At 37.9% G+C, this 21,558-nt stretch overlaps 1 protein-coding gene across 1 annotated transcript in view; it reads right to left on the bottom strand.

The window, feature by feature from the left end:
• Positions 1 to 1,702: 1,702 nt before the first annotated feature.
• Positions 1,703 to 21,558, bottom strand: part of LOC145770178 (rho GTPase-activating protein 17-like) — a 102,500-nt gene continuing 82,644 nt past the window's right edge. The window contains exons 10-16 of the mRNA XM_082581764.1: positions 20,905 to 21,104; positions 20,533 to 20,613; positions 18,834 to 18,953; positions 7,016 to 7,095; positions 5,079 to 5,253; positions 4,754 to 4,834; positions 1,703 to 4,281 (exon numbers count right to left, since the gene is read on the bottom strand). Of these exons, the coding sequence (XP_082437890.1) occupies positions 3,801 to 4,281; positions 4,754 to 4,834; positions 5,079 to 5,253; positions 7,016 to 7,095; positions 18,834 to 18,953; positions 20,533 to 20,613; positions 20,905 to 21,104 (1,218 nt within the window). The 3' untranslated portion in view covers positions 1,703 to 3,800. The remainder of the gene's footprint in view (positions 4,282 to 4,753; positions 4,835 to 5,078; positions 5,254 to 7,015; positions 7,096 to 18,833; positions 18,954 to 20,532; positions 20,614 to 20,904; positions 21,105 to 21,558) is intronic.

The following is a 21,558-nucleotide window of genomic DNA, read 5'->3' as shown; positions in this document are numbered from 1 at the left end:
TCACAAGGTTTATGCAGCTTTCGCCGAACATTGCTACTCTAACTTTGAACTTCTACATTACATGGATCAACTCTCCTTATCCGGTTCAACTCTCCTTAACCCTATGATCAACTCTCCTGTAGGTGCAGGAGAGTTGAGCCATTTGGCAAAACTTTTTTAAAGTTAAATTCTGAAAATACGTTTGATATTGACTAACATTTAATCAGAGTGATTGGAAGCCAATTGGTTCTACTTCAACATAAGCACATAACATTTGGACCAGCAACCATACAATCGGAAATATGGGCTCAAAAGCAAAAATTGGCTCAACTCTCCCGCATCTCCCCTACAAGTTGACTTTTGACAAAAATGAAATGAAAAACAGCAAGCTATGTAACAAAATCAACTGATCTAGATATTTGTGGATATAAATCAGAACAGTAAATATCCATACTTCAAATGTTCTGACGGTAATACAACGTCAAATAACAAACAGCAAGAAATGGCAACATGCTACGATATATCTTATCAATTAAACATAAAGTTTAGATGCCACATAATGTTCATACAAAGTTGGGTTGTTTCATTTCATTTGGAAACGGCAACGATCCAGTCGTTTGCTTCGACACACATGTTACTGCAAAGTACGTTGTAGTAATCATCATCATTTGTAGTAATAACTTATTAGTAATGTAGCTTTTAGCATCAAATACAGCAAAAATGTTACCAAAGATCCCAAATAGTGAAAACTGAAGCAACAATTCATTCAAGCAAAAATGTAAGCAAACAGAGACGACAACACAAAACATTTTGTCTTCAGTCGGTCGTCACTAAGTTTAAAAACAAACTTCGAAAGGAAATTAGAGTTTGTCAGAATCGATTCAAATTGCAAACTTCACATCACGTGATGTAAACTAACCAGACCATGATTTCACAATTTGAATTAATAAAAAAACATTCTTATAAATTGTGAAAGTAAAAAAAAAAAACGTTTGTCGGTGCCGAAATCGAAGTTCGGTCGGTCTCAAACTCTAACTACGTAAACTTTCTTCTATCTCTCCAACTACTTCAGCTCAAAAAGGAATGTTAGGAGCTTAGTATTTACATAGAACATATTTAAAACAATGAAAACTATTAATACTACAAAAAGTGCTCAATGCCAAGCAAAAAGGCAAAGCAGAGCGAATTAAATCAAATGTAGTTATTACTATCTGAAGCCTTTACAAATTGTTTCACCTAACGGATCATCAGAAGGTCTGTAAAAACATGTAAACAGTAAAGAATCGATAATTCTGAAAAGATATTAAATATTACAACTGTAATTTAATCTGCCAAAAAAAATCTCTAAACCTGTACTTCCTGAGGAGATATTAAATATTACAACTGTAATTTAATCTGCAAAAAAAACCTCTAAACCTGAATTCCTGAAAAGATATTAAATATTATAACCGTAATCCAATCTGCAGAAAAAAACTCCAGAATTACTAAGGACAGCCTCCATCCGCCACGATAAAGTTTCAATCAATTTGTCCCAATGGAAATTTCCATTGGGACAAATTGATTGAAACTTTATCGTGGCGGATGGAGGCTGTCCTTAGTAATTCTGGAGTTTTTTTTTCTGCAGATTGGATTACGGTTATAATATTTAATATCTTTTCAGGAATTCAGGTTTAGAGGTTTTTTTTGCAGATTAAATTACAGTTGTAATATTTAATATCTCCTCAGGAAGTACAGGTTTAGAGATTTTTTTTGGCAGATTAAATTACAGTTGTAATATTTAATATCTTTTCAGAATTATCGATTCTTTACTGTTTACATGTTTTTACAGACCTTCTGATGATCCGTTAGGTGAAACAATTTGTAAAGGCTTCAGATAGTAATAACTACATTTGATTTAGAACATATTTAAATGTATTTCTATTTAAATGAGAAGCTCTTGACCATTTTCCGAATGGAAACAAACTGTGCTGTTTGTTTTTACAAAAACTGAATTGATACAGTAAATACGAAAGGCATATCACATATGATAATTACAAGAGTATAGCTTTAATTATTACGTCGACATACAACGTTATAGTACGTAAAACAGACACAGTTTATGAACTGATTAATAGATTAAAGAAAATAATTGAACTCGAATTGGAATTTCTTCTTAAAAAAATAGTTGTGGAATGTTTCTGATTTAATTGGAGGTAAAAATTGAGAAGAATTCTTAACTGAAGAAGCAGTTAAACGTCCAGCCCCGCAAATAACGCAAGCAGGCAGACGATCTCCATTCTCCACCCAATGTTGCGATTGATGTTATTGAGTGAACGAAGTGAATTCGCAAAAATAACAACATTGATTCGAGATATTTCAACATGCGATAAGTCAGTGAAATAAATGAAATGTGAAAAGCGATGTTTAAATTGGGGGTGCGCTGATTACACCTTCAGAACTACAACAAAAAATAGTAAAAAGTTGCATTGAAGATCTTGACAACTATTGAGAATTCACAGTATCATACAATGCAAAATTCGGTGGAAATAGTCATTGGAGCGTGCCCAACAAGCTTGCAAAATTTTTGTCTCTCTGAAAGTGAGCTTTGTGTACTTTGCAATGTGTGGCTGTGCAATGTGCATAGAAACGTCTGCATGATTACAACAGCAACATAACCGCTGACATTACACTACAAACTGATGATAAAATATTAGAATACCACCACATAGTGCTTAAAACCTAAATACCTTTTCGGCTGCTCTTTTCAAGAGAGAAACCAGCTTCGGCGCCCCAGACGTAGTTTGCAGTACCAGCAGCTTTTTAGTAAGGTCGGATCACTTTCAGCTTAGAAAAAAATACACGAATGGACTAACTAGGTGGCGCTATAAACCTTGAAAAAAGCGCTACTTAGTAAATAATCTAGCAACTTCAGCAAAATCGCATTATATCCTGTTCAAGAACTACTATTTTTTGAAAAATGAAATTTTGAAATTGTGACTACAGATAGGTTTGCAGCCATAAGTTAAATTTCACAAATCTATAAATAAGCCAGCTTGCTGAAGTCAATCAGATTTACACAGAAAACGTTCAGGTCGAATTAGGGGTTTAAATACATTTTTAGGTTTGTGCCAAAAATAGAGAACCGCTCGCAATTATGTGCAGAAGTGATGTCGTAAGTGAGGACACGAGCAAATGTTCACAACAGAGCTGTAATTTGGAGATTGAGTTTGCGTTTGACAACCGGAGGCAAGCTGTGGTAATAATTTGTCGCAGTTAAATGAGACCTGATGCGACATGAGAGTTATTGAAAATATGTCGACATCAACTAGGCATGTGGAAGTGTTTGAATTATAAAAAAATACCGTTTGAGTAACGTGTTTATTCATTTTATAAAATAACGCTTAAATAGACATTTTTCGAAGTTAAACAAACTGGCAACGGAACTATCACGACTCAAAGATTGCACTAAGTATTGAAGAATGCATTTTGTGTTGAAAAGACGTCGTTGGACGTTAAATTTGCAAATAATAATAAGTTGCACTTTTACAAGCGACATTGTAAGCTACTGCAATAACACTTTCACGAATGTGTAATACAGCATTCAATTTGTTATAGATATAAGATATTAATCAATTTAACACAAAAACAATGACGTATCATGACTGAAAATACTGCATAAAAAGATTTTTGAAGATTTACTTTGTTGTGTAAGAAAGGGGAAAATTAACATCTCAAATGATGTGGCTAAACTATGATTAATTGCAACGAAGCGACGTTTTTGAACATATCTGAAGCATACAAAAAGAACAAAAGCTAGTGTTAAAAAGCAATTACTATTTAGTTTAGAAGAAGGCGCCAGATGGCCCATCATCGTCACTGGGGTCATAACTTCTGTTACTTGGATGAAGTTCGGAAGTTAAACTAGCTCCTATGTCTTCTTCAACATCACTAGGAAGCGGGGGAGGGGGTGAACTGGGCATTGGGGGACTGGGTTGGTCTTTTTCTTCTTCTGAGCAATTATCAAGGGCCGGTTTAGTAACTTTGATAGGAGGGATACTAGGAGGTGGGTGATCAGGAGCTCCACGTGATGATAACTTCCTTACAGGAGGACGAGGTTTTGGTTTCACGTTTTCATTTTCAGGAGGCACGTCTCCCCATGAGGTGTTTGGGGTTATTGGTGAACGCGGACTCGCCATCTGCTTTTTGGATGACGTGCGCTTGGTGGCAACGGGAGGTTTCATTTGTGAGCTGTTTCCATTTGAAGTTACGGACAATGGAGCTGATGACACAACTGGTGATGACCTATTCCGTTCAACGGGCTTTCTAAACATCAAAAGCAAGCAACTGCTATGAGATATTAAAGGGGAAAAAAAACAACCCATTACTATCAAGTGATACTCTTGAGTCTTGAGAATGAAAGTTAAACATCTTGAAATAATATTCACAGTAAACTAATTTAAAATAGGTACTGTATGTACAAACAATAAATTTTTAGAAAACTCTTATTTTTATATTAAAACTGACTCGCTGGCCAGGTGTGCACACCAGGTCCGTTCAAACCATAAATCTCATTTTAAAAAGTGTCGTTTCAAGTTATTACTCAGCATGGATAGAGGATTAAGATAGATAGAGTTGTAACATGTAGTGGATAAAGTTGTAATGAGTTTCATCGTGGCTGCTCTGCAACCATTTTTTTAAGGCTAGAGCATGAAAAGTGTGTGTCACAAATTATTGATTTCATTTTCACAGTTCCTGTTATAATATAATAGCTAAAAATCCAAATTATATGACTCACACTGGAGGAGGACCTTGGGGCTGTGGAGGGGGTGGCGCCCTCTTTGTCTTCCTACGTTGTATGGTAGTGGATTTAATAGAGCTAAAAATAAACGGAAATAAAACGAAACGTTAGAATTTCAATTTTTTTTGCTTCGGTTCTGGACACAATTCACACTATAAGCACTAGCGTTAACAAAATTCATACGTAATAAAACATTGAAATGAGGTTGATAGCCATATCAGCAATACTTATCACACGACACAACTTTCTCCATTGTTCTTCACATTAATTAGATATTAATATAGCTAGCACGCATTTTCAGTTTGTAGCATTTATAACTTACTTATCTGGAAGTTGGCTTAAATCTAAGGAAGGGGTAGGGGAATGGCCAAGGGACTTTTCTTTCTTCGGAAGAACTGTTGGTAATGGGGATGGACCACTTGGTTGAAACTTGGCCTCAAAGGTGGAATTGCTGAAGGAATACGAAGTTGCATCCGGAGTTACGACAAAATCAATATCTGAAATTAAAATCGAAAATGATAAAAAACAAGCATCCGAAAGCTAATAAATAGCTTGATGTGTTGACAGAATAACACCCCTATTAAGTTAAAAACAGTTTTGGTCAGTTCAGTAGATTTGCTACAGGTAAATAAATAAATAACCCTGTGTCACCTGCTACTTGATCAAGTTGCAGGTAGCCTACTCACCAACTCGCATTGAACCAGCGTGGTGAGAGAAGGTTTAAACCCACAAATGAACACATACCCTTAGTCCCCGGCAGCCGAAACGCAAAGGGTGCGAAAAAAATCTCCGTCCCCCAAAATCAACATTTCTACTTATACTGTAAGAAGACTGGAAGATGAATACAGACCACTAGAGCTAATACACGAGCTAAATGGAACATGGATAATGTGGCATGTAAGCAGACTGGCGGGAACAAGAAGAAAAGGAAAACAGCTGGTAAGATTTAACGGAAGAAAGTTTTTTTTTTTTACCAATTTAAGCGCAAGATTGTAGATTATAGAAACATAAGAAATCAGTGATAAAGTGCCTTCTCTCACAATGAAAACAACACTAAATACTCTATGCAAAAATACAAATATAATAGTTAATACAATAATACATTCACCACCAACCACAAGCCATGACGACGAAGAAGAAGAAATATACGAGGAAATGCATCATGTCATGGAAAAGAATAAAAGTCACCACAAAGTAGCCTAATCATAGGAGACTTTAATGCAAAAATAAGAAAACATCAACGGAGTGAAGGAAATACCGCTGGAGTGGACGGTATATAGAAACGGAAAGAGAAATGTATGGGGGGAAAGAGTAGCCCAGTACGCAACATCAGAGTCACAAGTATTTTTTTACAGAAATCAAACAGAAGGAAATGATTTTGGGAAAGTTCAAATTGAAACGTGAAAGATATAATGGGTCATATCTTAACCATTAACGATCTATACACACAAGCCTTACCAACGTGCAAACTGGAGGCGAATGTAATTTCGATTTTAAACTCTAAGCTAAATTTACTTTATGTCCCTTTGAAATGATAGTTTTGAAAATCCAAATTGCCAGAGTGGGATCATTGAATCAGCACTGCAAAACTAACAATGACAAATGTTTCTCTATTACCAGCGTTGTCAGATGCTTTTTGCATTTCCAGCACAAGTGCCAAAATCTAATCCTTTATTTGTATGATAATAACAGCACAAAGTTAGTGCAATATCATACAAAATACATATATATACACAAAGACTATATTTAGTAACTACTAATTAAACTATCGACTTGTACCAGCGATTTTGGCTAACTGACAGATCGGCCTCGTCAAATTTTAAGCAGCACGTTGGCATGGCAGGTGTATAAAGGTCGCCATGGTCGAAATTTATAATATTTTATAATTATATTATATTATTCCAATTAATTCGTAACCGCGTGATAGTTTAGCTGGGTATATAAAAGATATTATTATAATACCAAAATCTTTAGAACGGCAAAGGAAAGGGCATGGCGAACAACAGAGAGGACACCAAGAGATGAAAAAAGAACTACAGTAGAGAGACCGAAAAGATGATGGCGAAGTGACATTTAAGAAAAGATTGCCATCACCTGGATAAGACAGCGAAAGATATAATGGTGTAGAAACATACAGTACGTGAAGGCCATCTGCCACCGGTGGCATGACTGGTTGATGATGATAATTTACAAAAATACCCAATTACCCATAAGACACCATGCTTAAAACTTATTGGTTAAAAAGACTAGGTCACATACCTGTCGGAAAGAACCAGCTTGAACTACTGATCATCAGTTCAATGATGGTTGCAATTATGTTCGACACCATCATGCGCTTGCTGTGAATAAAATACACGTCAGCTTTGTGTCGGTGAAATGTGCAACAGCTTATGCGGATTGCTTTGTTGTACGTTCATTGTTTTGTATCAAGATCGAATCGTACTGATCGCTAATAGCAGTAGCCTGTATCCCAGCGCCAACTTACTAATAACTACGACAAGACCACATTCGCCTGGATTAACTGACACTTCACTTCTACGTATTGGGATACTGTACTGACTTGCCACTCAAACAAGACTTGTCTTAACATGAGCTGTAGCGCTCTTCAATTTCTTTGCTGTCACGCACAACCTTGTATGCAGCATCAGTACGACAAAGTTTATAACGTGAAATGGAATCGCGTACTTCTAGCTTCATGGCAACATGCTCGATAGTGTCTGTATGCGACTACAATGACAATTGACACTGTTTGCTTTTGCAAAGCGTTGAGAGCAACGCATATCTGCTATGTATACACTACAGCGCTATCAAAACACATATTACTATTATGATTGTTTTAAAAACTGTCAGAAATAAACTTCAGTGGAGAGCTTAGAAGTTGGAAGTAGGCAATGAAATCTCCAGTTAAAAGCTGTGCCATTTTAAGGCTGCATTCAAAGTTATGCAAAATATGATAGCCTCAGCTTCATTAAGATTTTCTCCAGGATAAGGAACTTCGGCTTGGAATCTTCAAGAATAACCTCAGGTCCAGTGCAGTAGGCGATAATTGCATACTACACAGTGTTTTTCAAAATAGAGAAGTGCCAAGAGTTGCATGTTATTTCACAGCATTGTAATAAGTCATTTTTTTTTATTATTATTGATACATTGTGGCAGTGTTTATGGATCGAGGTGATTTTTTTTATCACTTAATCAATAGCGTAGTCATATTTTATTCCGTATCCTACAGACTAGAATTTATCAATGCATGTGAAGTTTAAAAATACGATGTTCTTCTTTCGGTCAACGAATGTGTTTGGTAAATGTATTTAAATTAAAATAGCATACCGGTAAGCTAGTGGTCGCTAAAGATTCACGCACTACACGTCCGAGAGATTATTGTTTTCATACTAGTTCAAATTTCAGAATGGAGGCCAGATGGATTATTCCTGCTTCGCTTTGGTGCTTGCTTAAGCTTGTAAACTATTGCAGAAGTACCCAGATGTAGTACCTTTAGCTGCATTCTCGCATCCAGCCCTACCTGGGTCCAACAGAGATGACTCGGATAGGTGCACGGGCTGGCATAGGACGGAATGGCCCGTTTCGGTGAGTCCGATTTGGTGAGTTCCCTATTCGGTGAGAGCCTTTTTCGGAGAGTTTCCTATTCGGTGATTTTTTGATTTTTTTTTAATTATTGGGTACCGTAGCCTAATTATCATTGCCGTTTCAGGGTTAGGGATTAGGAGTTGGGGATTAGGGGTTATGGTTGGGGTTAGGGTCTTATTTCAACGTTTAGCGACGTTAAAACGATGTAAAAGCGGCAATGATAATTAGGCTACGGTACCCGATAAAAAATCACCGAATAGGGAACTCTCCGAAAAAGGCTCTCACCGAATAGGGAACTCACCGAATAGTAGCAGACCCAGCATAGGATAGGATACTCGACTCGGATAGGTGCACGCGTGCAGGGCTGCGATTTTTTCTTTCTTGTCGAACGACCAAAATTTCTGCGTTTGTTTGTCGAATAGTAATATGACGTCACAAGAGTCAGATTATAAGCGTTTGGCCGCGAGTTACCGCACAAGTTGTGTGGTATCAGAGTCACTTAAGCTTTTAATCGCACGCTGGTTGAGTGATTGCAAAGGAGTATTAAGCGCTAAGTTATGTACCTACTGGACATGTATACAGCCCTCGAAATTAGCTTGTATCTACGACGGCAAAAACATTGCCGTCGCTAAATCAACAAACCTTGGATTACGGCGGCAATTGCCGTATGCTTTAATGTTTAATCAAACGAAATTTTATGCGCTTCTTCATCGCGTGTCACACGGCGGTAGCCTAGAGCAGGGTTTCCCAAACTTTTTGGGCAATGGACCCCTATTTGTCAAAGTGTTTTTTTGCGGACCCCAATCTTACGTCGCATCAATTTTCCGCCTAAACAGCGATAAATGTTAATACAAATAAAAATAAGTAACACTGAATCATGTTTATTAATCGAAATGACAACATCAATGGGATGGATGTGATTGCTTCTTACTGCACAACTTGTCAATTCTTGAAGCAATTTGTGGCAAGCAAACTCGCAATTCAGAGTCTACGATAAGTCTGGACCGGTATTTTGTCTTCATATTTGTAAGAGCTGAAAATGCTGTCTCACACATGTAGGTACTAGTGGCAAAAGGTAATAACATTTGGTAGCCTTTTGTGAGAGCAGTGGATATTTGTTCTCAACACTTAACCAGAAAGATGCAAGAGGTTTTTGATTGAAACTAATCATTAAAGTTCGGTCAGATGACAATTCAGCCAATTCTTCTTCTTTGCGTCCTGACAGATCAGTTTTTGCAACAACAAAAGTGTTTAAAATTCAGTCAAAATTCTCATATGTCTTTTTTAAAAAGTATATACTTCGTAAAATGTACAGAAAGCAATTCCAAATGTTGTTGAATGTCAGAGAAAATCAAATCTGTATTTATTAAAGGTTTGTTGGCAATGTAGTCACACAGAACAGGAAACATATCCACAACATTTTCATTTATTCTCGTTTTCCATATGTTGAGTTTCTTTGTGAATGCTGTTATTTTGTTTTGACTGAGTAAAATGTTCGCATCTCTTCCCTGAAGTGACAAGTTCAGTTGATTGAGAAGGTTAAAAATATCTGCCAGATATGCAAGTTTCCCAAGCCAAATTTCATCGGCTACTAGTGAAGCTAAGTCCGCATTGTGCACTCGCAAGAAAATTAAAACCTCCTCTTGCAGTTCAAACAGGCGTTCTACAATTTTTCCTCGCGACAGCCATCTAACTTCCGTATGGAGCAAAAGGCTTGAATGTTCTGAGCCTAGTTTATCGCAAAGTTTCGAAAACATTCGGGACTGCAGTGGGCGAGCTTTGATAGAGTTGATAACTTTGACACATAAAGATAAGACTTCAGACAAAGATTTTCCTGAATGTTTCGCAACAAGCGCTTCGCGATGAATCATGCAGTGCGTTCGTATAATGTTTGGTACTTTTTCCCTGATACGAGCTACAGCCCCGGAGTGCTTGCCGGTCATTGAAGCTGCACCATCGGTATATAGCCACACATCGTTCCCACGACAGTTCTGATTGTGAAAAGAAATCACAAAGTACGTTGAAAACGTCTAAACCGGTTGTTCTGCATTGCATTTGATGACAAAACATGAAATCTTCTATCATTTCGTCTCCCCATGAATATCTAACATAAACCAAGAGATGTGCTTGGCTGGCAATGTCCGTACTTTCATCCAATTGGATTGCAAAATTAGTTTGATTCAGTCTTTCAAGCAGCTGTGCTTTTATGTCATTCGAAAGTTCATTGATTCTTCTTGAAATTGTGTTGTTCGACAAGGGAATTTCTTTAAGCTTGGCTGCACATTTGCCGTCCAAAACTACTTCACACATGTCAATTGCTGCTGGAAGAATTAAATTTTCCGCAATTGTGTGAGCTTTCTTGGCTCGAGCCACCCTTAGCGCCACTAAATAAGATGCTTTCATTACTTTTTCGTTCGACACCAAAGATTGTGTAAAAGTTTCTTTTTGCTTTAAATATTCTTTCTTCTTTCTGTCAAAAAAAGCCTGTGGCTTTCCAGCTAGCTCAGGATGTTGAGCCATCAAATGCCGTTTTAACTTGGCTGGTTTCATACATTCCTTCGACAATGTTTTGTAGCATATTAAACACTGAGGCTTAGTAACATCTGAAGGACATTCGTATGTTCGAACTTTTTGTCTCTTCGTCTTCCGGGATGAAACATCCTGAGATTGCTGAGCTTCACATTCCGAATCATTCCACTTATCCTTTCGCTTCAAAAATTTATCCATAAGATTTGAACTATAACACTAAAATTTAAAAACAGAAAAAAAATATCAGTGTCAGTCAGGATATTAGAAAAATCGCAGAGGTGGCACTGCAGCTGACTACCGGTACATGTTTGACAAATTTATTTCTGCACAAACTTTTGCAACAGGCTATCGCTTAGCCTCAATTGTTGTAGGCCTACTGACTTTGTAGACTACCGGAGAAAAAGCTGCGCAGAAATATATTTGTAAAAAATGTTGTCAGCTGCAGTGCCACCTTTGCCATTCTTCCAAAAGTTAACACAAATGAATTAACTGATAACTTCGATTCGTTACTATTCTATCGTTCCTTTGCTACTGCTACTCTTATACCTAAACACCGCCCCTTCGCATTGAGTTATTTCTATGTTTTTATCTATTATTTTTATTTTATTTTGAATTATTAAGCTAGGCCTAAGGCCAATTCGAACAAAAATTGAAACTTCAGAACTTCATAACTTTACCACTTATGGGGTTATCTATTTTAATGCTCGGACTGCATAGACCTACAGGTAGCTAACCGAAAAACAGTTTAGCCTTGTAGCTATATAGCAAACCTTCCCCACTGCTATACACCGTACGTTTAATTGTTGCATCATAGACGCCGAATGCAATTTTTAAGGTAGAGCAATTACGAAGACGTACTAATTCATTTCAAATATTTAAGATTGACACGGCCTAACATTCATTAAATAATTCATTTTAGTTACAAATCACGGCGGCATTCATCTGCGACAATGAAAGTACGGTACCGTACAATGTCAAGCCTGTTTTCGCCATTTTGTCATATCGTCAGGGACCCCCTGTGCAGTCTTTGCGGACCCCCAGGGGTCCGCGGACCCCACTTTGGGAAACCCTGGCCTAGAGCATCACGCAAGCTATTTTATACGCTGACAATGCTCTTGTGAACTGTAAAAAGTTTGCAACCTTATAAATACCGGCCTATTGTTACGCAAAAGTTATTTTTTCATCGAATGCTTATTGTTTACCGATGTCGTTGCGAATATAAATTATGGTGAAATAAGATACAGTTAAAAAGTAGAATTTACCTGCTATAGATTAAGGAAAAGTTAGCGGGTATTTTGCAATATTTGTAAAGAACTTTATGACGGAAACAAATTGGAATTAGAAAAGCTACGGGGTCAAGTTAAAAAAGTAATACGAAATTCGATAAATGGTTCTTGGGCAGTAAAGTAATGCTTCCGATCATATGGCATCGCGCGTTCATGAACGGGCAGTTTTGCGTCTTCAAGTGACGACGCGACAACCTCATCCTCCGATACAGCATCTGATAATTCCGATTCTGACAGCTAGTTCTTTATCAAACAGACTCGTGTTTGCTCGCAGTATCCCAATTGTGCCGAAATTATGTTAGTGTAAACGTAAATCGAGGCAATCATCTCGCAGTGAGCTCTAAATTTGTTACCGGTACCTGGTTGAACAATTAACGTTATTTTATGATAATTCAATTCAACGTTGCTAGATGTCGAATTAATGTAAAACAAACGTAAATCTCTTCTTGGGCATTGATACGCAGGCATCAAAATTCGTTATTTTTGCATTGACTTAACGTCTGTAGACGTTGAATAAATGTAAAATGATGATTTTTGCTGTCTGGGTAGCCTACGCAATATAACCCTCCAGGAAATTTAAATCGATTTGTGCTGTTAACTTACTTTGAAGGTAACCCAAAATTAAATTACTTTTCCTCCCTGAGTTATTTAAGGTGAATTAACGTAACAGCGTGCGCATCGCTACTTTTGGTATTATTAGGCCTACATCACAACAAATCAAAAAATGCGGTCGTGATAGACTACTCTAGTATATTTTTCGCTTCTCCTTTTTTCGATTCAACGTCTGCAGACGTTGAATCAATGTAAAAACGACGGGTTTTGCTAGCTAGGTTGGGTGCTTTTGTGAATGCAAGTGCAAAGTCGCCCATTACGTAATCACAGAAACCCTTTTAGTGGAAGGAAGTCGAGTTGCAACCGTGTTTATCTGTCTACTATTCTTTATTCACATTGCAAAAAATTCTCCATTCTTGGAACAACAAGTGCATAAGTCAGACATAAATACAAACTTGCATAGACGTTGACAAGTAAAAGTAGCCTACTTCAAAGAAAGTTAGAAACTCGTTGTGTCGAATAGCACGAAACGTGTGTGGCGAAATATTTGATGCCAGGCGTTAGAACTTCGATCAAAGCATTTTCCCGCAGTGTTCAAAATGTTTCTTTCCATAAAAATAGCGGCTTTTTTCATCTGTATTTCTGAACGTCTGGTCGGGAACTAGGCTGTTTTCTACATGTGAAAAAAATTCATAGCAAGTATCCAACAGTCATTTTACCAGAGCAATATTGTTAATTAGCTCAAACGGCGAAATACAAACTGGCATAGACGTTGACAACTCAACGTAGCCTAGGTTATTTCATCTATAAATTTTCAATTTTTTTTCGTTTTTTTTTTTTTTCTGCAAGGCACGGCGTTTGTCGAATAGTGATGGCGCGTGTCGAGTGACCTCGTCACCGAAAAAGGCAAAAATCGCAGCCCTGCACGCGTGAACACGGAATCAGAAACCTAGGAGTTGCTGGTGTCGTAAACGGTAGGGGTGGAAGTGGGCCGTCCAGATTGCTATTTAGCGAAATCCCACAACCAAAGGTTAGGATTACATTATAAAATATTGGAACAATGAGAGCAAGAGCCAGTAAAGTGGTAAAGACAGTCTCTCGTAGAGGAATTGATATCTTCTGCCTTCAAGAAATTCGATGGAAAGATGATACAGCGCGCATGATACAAGGGAAAGACATGAGGTACAAGTTCTTTTGGTCAGGAAACAGCCAAGGCACAGCAGATTTGGGCTTTCTGCTTGCAGAGAAGTGGATTGAAAAGGTCTTTGATATTCAACATTTCTCGGATAGAATTATTCAACTAAAGCTTGTGGTGAGTAGCTATGTTTTCAACTTCTTGTCAGTTTACGCACCCCAAGTGGGCCTCACTGATGCCAGCAAGGATGCCTTCTATGACCTACTCATAGTGGCTGCCATGAAGACAAAGAATTTCTACTCCCGTGCAGAGACTGGAATGGACGTGTAAGAAAAGCTGCTGTAGGCTATGAAGAAGTACATAATAATAATAATGGTGTTGCAAGCACAGTAGTGATTTTTCACCTTCATGATAATTTACGTAGAAAAATACATAGCAGGCGTGCTTAACTGCTTATGGCACACGCAACACAGAGGGAGAAAGAATACTTGAGTTTGCTACTGCTCACAGTTTCGCAATTTGCAATTCGTGGTTCAGGAAGAGTCATCAGATAACCTATGAGTCCGGTAGAGATAAAACACAGATGGACTACATTCTTGTAAGGAGAAAAAACATGAAACGAGTGAAAGACATAAAAATGAAATCTCCGGTGATGAGTGTGCCCTCCAGGATCACCTTCTGATTTGTGACTTATCAATCGTCATTCTTCACTCAGCGAGGAACAGATTTAAGCCCATGTTGAGAACTTGGAAATTGAAGAACATGAAGGTTTAACAGGAATTCCATCACACCTTCTTGGAAGACATACGCGCCGACTTCCGGGGGGGCCGGGGGGCGGCGCCCCCCGTAAATTTATGGTTGAGGGGCAACAAAAATGGTTATTACAAGTGGTGTTTCAAAGATAAAACACTTTGCGAAAGAAATTTACATCATTTAATCGGACTTTAAGAATGCGAAAGCAAAAAATAGCCTACGTTGCTCTTGCCCACAAAACAGCAGCTGATCGCATGGCTTTCTCATACATGTGGAAATTTCAAAGTAGATGTAGAGTAACTTACGCTGCTGGAATAGTCACGTAACTGTTCACTGCAATATTAAGAAACCAGTAAATGAGACGCGCTATTTTCGACGAGGTCTTCCCGCTGTGAGATCAATTATGATTCAACAGAACGCATTGTTTTGTTCGCAATGTGTGGGAATTAAACCGAAAACCGATAAAAGAAAAGGTGTTTAATGGTCTTGGTCGCAGGTATTGCTTGCATTAACGACCTCTCTTGCCGCTATTATCACCTTGCTAACCACCAAGGTTTGACATCGACTTTAACGATCATGATACGTAATTAGAACGGTTATATCCTACACACAAAAATGAAAAAATTGATCTCTGAAAACAGCTCTTTCCGCTGTTTTGTCTCGTGAGCTTTGCATATTGCTCAACAAGTGCATAAAGTTTAGAATTGACAAGAAAGATTTGAAAATTAAGTTTGAATCACTGCAAATAAACGTATTCAAACACTGCGTAATCTACGTCGTCACTGATTTTGCCGCAGCAAAAATACGTTCATTTTGAAAACTGCCGAGCTTCCCAGACTGCAAAATCGGTCATAATTACATTAATTTAATGTCTGCAGACGTTGAATCAATGTAAAAATTACGGATTATTCTGTATGGGTTGTCTCGTGTATAAGTTGAACCTGTCTTTTTGAGGGAAAATTACTTGCGAACATCTGGACCTATACTCGAGTATATGGCATAGCCAGGGGGGGGTTGGGGGTTACAATCCCCCCTTTGGCACGCGTGTGACGTCACAATATTGAGAATGATGCTTTCAGTCAAAAAAAAATTGCCTAATTTTAAACAAAATTGCATTAAAAGAGCGAGTTTTGCCAATACCAAACATTCAATAATCTCAGCCAGGAATTAAGCAACAAGAAAACATAGAGATTTAGCTTTATTTCCGAAAAATGCCGAAGAAAACATGATCTTATCCTTTTGTTATGCTACCGGACAGCACTATTTTACAAGAATATTCATACCCACATTTTTGTTGAAAATGCTCTCAGAATGCACCAAATTCAAAGTAATTTTTTTAAATTTTCTCGGGGAAACCCCCCAGACCCCCGCCGCTGGGTTGTCAAAACCCCCCCTTTCAAAATTCCTGGCTACCTTACTGATATACGGTATTCGATAAAGACTTTCCTTAAAAAAACAGAAGAGAAAACATTTCGCTGCTGTTAACGCTTTGAAGCTAAGTAATTAGCAAAATGAGCGAAACTAAGCTAATAAAACTGATAGCGGGTTTCCACTCTGCTTGAGATCATGATTTTTTGCGTTTCATTTCGATAACTTCACTGTCTTGATCGTTGTTATTCACTCGCACGAAAAGGAAATGAATCGGCTTGTTTTCCAACTGTTCCAATTATGAGCTAACAACATCAAAAATTTTACGACTGGGAGTACTGCTTGCGTAAAACTAATCGTTTCAAGCAGCGGTTCTAATAAATTCCGTTTGCAACCTAGGTGTCAATATAAACAAGACACTAAGCTTAATCAAAGACTATTTTAATTGAGTAAAACAGCGTTATGGTTATGACGTCATCACCTTTCTCGCCCCCCAAGGTTTTTTGAAAAGTCGGCGCCTATGTTGGAAGAACTAGACGATGCACAAATAGCACAACCCACAACCATGGAGAAGCGCTGGTGCAAACTGAAGTGATTCAATAATGCCGCAAGCAAATTATGCGGCTACTTCAAGAAGCGGCAATGGCACAGACAAACCTGGTGGTGGAACTGGAATGCCGACGTCAACATAGCGGTTGCAGAGAAAAGGTGATGTTTCAGGAAGTGGAAAAGAGGAGGCAGGAACAAGATTACATCGAAGCCAAAAGATATACTCAAACAAATCATATATCAAGTAAAAGAATCAGCATTTAAGGAAAAATTAAACGAATTAGATCTCAAAAGATACCAGATTTTCCAATTAGCTAAACAGATGAAAAAAGAAAATGAAGATGTCACAGCTGTGAGAAATGCATTTAGAGATGATGATTGATGGCGGTAACCATTCAATTGATGACAAGACTAAGAAGTTAGCCTGGAAGCAATATTATGAAAAGCTGCTCAATGAAGAATTCTCTTGGAACCTTCTGTCCAAGGTCCATCCATAATCATATACATCACTAAAGACATAATGATTAAGGCACTTAAAAGAATAAAAAAATGGAAAGGCAGCTGGCCCATCTGGCATCATGGCTGAAAAGCTCAACGCATCCAGCGACACAGGCATCCAACTCATCACAGATCTAGCCAATGATATCATCAGAGAGGATGCAGTACCAGAGGGTTGGAAGGAGAGCGTCATCATCAACTGTTACAGAGGCAGAGGAGATGCCCTACAAAGAGGTAACTACTATATGGAGATTTGAAGCTATTAGACCAAAATTTAATGATGAAAGTGATTGAGAGGGTAGCTGACAAAATTATCAGAGACACAGTATCCATTGATGAGATGGGTCTGTCTTCAGCTCTATCATTATAGTTCTCAAGGCACCGTCATGTGACTTCCGCGCGAGTTGTCCTTGGGAACTCCTCTATGTTGACGACCTGATTATCATCTTTGAATGCCTAAACGAGCTGGTGGAAAGGTTGAAGATAAGGAAGGACGACTTGGAAGACAAAGGCCTATAGGTCAACATGGCCAAGACCAAGATCAACAAAAAGGAGTTGCATTGACTAAAATACAAGGACGTGACCTTTATGCTGTGTGTAGGGCGGGCGTGGGCACAAATTCTATCCAGTGCAACACTTGCCTCCTCTGGGTTTACAAAAAGTGTAGGACGGAAATCCCACCCAACCTTTAAGTGTAAACGATGCACTGGAGAAGCTCGGCCCATAGAGGGTAGAACCATTACTAACATCCAAATAGATGATGATAAGTTAGAAGTGGTAGATGGATCAAATCTCATTAATCTTTATTAAGGGGAAGAATGAAACATCCGGTTTACTGGAAAAATATTTATCTTTTAAAGTATCGACATTTCATGAAATTATCCAGAAACGTTGAGAGATCGCACAAAAGCATGATGTCACTTTAAAACAATGCCTGGTGTTTTCAGCATATAATTATGCATTGCAAATAAAATTTCCTTTAATTATGCTATCACACATTAGCTTTCACCTACAACTTGTTACAAACTTTTAAATACGAAGCAAGTGTTTCTTTGTTTGCTGTATAGATGAAACGCTGGAATATTAAATTGCAAAAGGAAATTGGAAACACTGGTGGTCATACCCAGATTAGCAGTGAAGCATGATGTGACGTCACGATATAACAGCGTATCACATTTACGATATGTTTTATCTTACTTTTGTAAGAATCTTTCCTTTTGACAAAATCTTACTTTTGTAATGTCAATCAAACAAACACTTGCTTCAAATCAACCTAAAACAACACTTTTAAACATCATACGCAAGCACGGTATAGCCGTACTATACTGTACAAGGAAATAAACAGAGTAGTTATAAGCGGAAGTGCTAGTCCCAATGCATAGCCTGACTGTGTTTACACAGCAGGTCATGCCGATCTTAAGATGTTCACAGCAACAAACGGCTGTTTTTCCATTGTTTCATTTACTAACAATTAGAAGAGTTCTGTAATCACGAGGTGCTGTCTCATAGAAAGTCACAAATAGCGTTTCATTTATACATGAATTTGATGTTTAAAACAAGTTATAGAAGCCTACAGTGCCTCGTGTTGAAAACGATTTCCTGAAGATCGGAAGTTAACTTGGTCAGACAAGAAAGAAAATACAATCAATTCGATTTGTTTGATTTTGCTTGAGGTCGTGTACGATTGTGAGCCGCGTTAAACTTACAACTCTTGCTCGTAAAACTTAACAAACAGTTTTAAAAGCAAGTGCAAACAATGTCAATTTCAATAGATAACAAGTGAAAGCAAAAAAATCAATCTAATGTAATGTGCTAAACTAACCTTATGTCATCCATATTCGACCAAAGCAGATTCGGGGCAAGCACTACGGCAAGGTTGCTAGCAGTCATTTTGTTGACTTCTTGACCTTCTGCCACCAAGGCACAGAACTTGATAAGATATCTGGTCAAGAATGCATTGTAATAATATTTCATGGAACAATGTTCGGACATTTGGCACGTCGAATAAAGCTAAAAAAGGAACAGCACAAGCTCCCATGCTCATACACAGGTTACGTATAAAGTCCTCAAATGTGAGTACTTAAGTGAGTAATAAAGTTAAACAAGATTGATCAGCGGTTACTTGAGTTGTCTACGCAAACAGTGGAGCATACAGCAGTTTGTGCCAGTGGAAAGGGGGAGGCAAAAATAGCTGAAATACGCCCACATACGGCAACCTTTGTTGATTAATGAAAGTTAGTGAAAAGGCGGCAAGTAAAAGCAATAACTGACTCCCTTCTTTTCTACTACAATACATGGAAATAACAAAACTACAATACAAATCACAAAATTTGCATTAAAATAAGGGCTAGTGAATTCTTTGCGAAGTTGCTTAAGAAAAGTATAGCAACCAATGTTTTCCAATGGGAAAATATGATATTATGCTATGTAGTACATATAATAAACAGCCATCTTATAAACCATCCATCACAGAAACAACTCTACAGAGTGTCATTCATTTCAAACGAAATCACAGGTTTGGTGCATAACCCATTAACCCTTTGCGAGGGAGCAAATTTACATAAAGCTCAGTAACGAAACTAGTGCACTAAGTACTTTTAAATATGGCTTATACTGCCGTCACGGCGCATTTAGTGAAGTGATAATGTCATCAAACACGAAGGTTCTCATTTCCAGCGTTTACTGTTGTGAAACACACTCGGAATGCATAACGATGTACCATCGACACCACGGTTTCAAGCATCCCTAAAAACCAGGCCCCCAGGACTTGCCTCCACCCATTTAGATCAAGCTCAGTCGACTGCTAACACAAGTTGGCCACCCATTCTAGTCATTAGTGGGGTTTGGCTCCCTCAGCGGCGCGAAGAGTGACGATGAGAAAGAAACCACTGATCATGTTTTTGTCGAGGCACCGAAACAAACCATCTACAAGAGGCACCAAACAAGATGCATGGTCTGGAAGCACTGGATGAAGCTAACCTGACCTGGCTTTCCACGACTTGCTATGAACTTTGAAAATTTTATGCGAAGGGCGGCTTTGAACTTTTATTTAGGCTTTACTCTTCACAGTGCTTTTAGGTATATCGGGATTATGTTTGTTTTACGATTTACGTCTAGAAAACGTCAATTCAGCGGAAAATTACCTGTGCAAACTTTAAAAAATTAAAACAAATTTACTCCAACGTTTAATTGCAACGATAAACAGGATTTCCTTGTTGTTACGTTATCACTTGTGTTCTTGTCATTTGCAACCGTTACTACTCAACAAAATAACACTGATGAAAGTATGTCCTGGTTTGGTTGCTACCTGCTATAACATATTACGACATTCGATGGAATCGTCCCTGAGGTGACTTGCACATAAAGTCAAGTATCTCAGCTACACTTTCAAGAACATGAATTAGCGAGAAGAGTGAGATTTATCCGGAGTAGAGATATGGTTGATTTTTCATGGATTTAACGTTTGTAATCGTTGGATCTATGGAAAGAATGATGTTACCAGTCGCAATTCTTTGACACACCTGAGGTTAGTCTTGTTTTCGGGTGGAAGCTTTTCAACGACTTGCCACACTTTTTGAAGTTTCTCGTCTTGTTCTTGCACGCTGTATGTAAATGAAAAACATACACTACAACCGTATTACACTAAAAAAAACAGAAAGCTATTCTTTTCTGCTTAGACTTATAAAAGATAAAAGCTGTTATAAAGGAATAACAAACTTTTCTTTGTTGAAACTTTACAAAGTAAAAGTAATGAAATCATAATACGAATAGAACTAATCTGAGCAAGTTCTAGTGCTTGAACAAAGATCAAACCCATATTCACAGCGTGCACCATCAGTCACCACTCCACGGCTCTACTAAAATGCTCCATCGATATTGCATGGAAAGTGTACCTGGCAGTAGCAACCCACTCATCGTAGAGGTCATGTGTCAGAAGAGGATCCGGGAGCTCACGAAGGTATTGCTTCAATGCTCCGGCCACCGCATGTATGTCATCCTGAGCATCATAACCTCCAAGATCAAGAACTCCTCCATCAACGAGCGCTTTGAATTTGCGCAGCTTGGCAGCTCCACCTCCGATACGGAATATACCCTGAACATTTTTGTAAGAAAACCCAGCATCTAACAACGTTGGAATGTTTCTACTAAAAGCGAATAGACGAAATTTATTTTACGACTAAGAAACCGCACAAATTCTAACAATATTCAACTTAATTGTGAAAATACAATGATTACAATAAAAAATAAGACCACAACACACAACTTACCATTGAAAATCCGGATTACAAGTTACAACTAGTCAGTGAGAGAAGACGGCATTTTAAAGTCAAACATAATCATAACAACATTTGCAGAAGCATACGTTACAAACCAGCGCGTAGTTGTTACGACTTTCTATTTGAGAATAAAATATCATACGTGCACACTGCACAGCAATTTCACACTAGACATTTTTATAAGTATAATGGATTTTCTTTAATAGATTTGGTTTATATGTTCGTTTCAGGTATTTTTCAGTTTTATTTTCAATTCCAACAAATGATTTT

The sequence above is a fragment of the Aplidium turbinatum genome, chromosome 5 (genome assembly GCF_918807975.1).
Source record: "Aplidium turbinatum chromosome 5, kaAplTurb1.1, whole genome shotgun sequence".
NCBI classification, from domain to species: domain Eukaryota; kingdom Metazoa; phylum Chordata; class Ascidiacea; order Aplousobranchia; family Polyclinidae; genus Aplidium; species Aplidium turbinatum.
The sequence above is the reverse complement of the archived record's forward strand: the minus strand, read 5'-3'. Positions and strand labels throughout refer to the sequence as shown.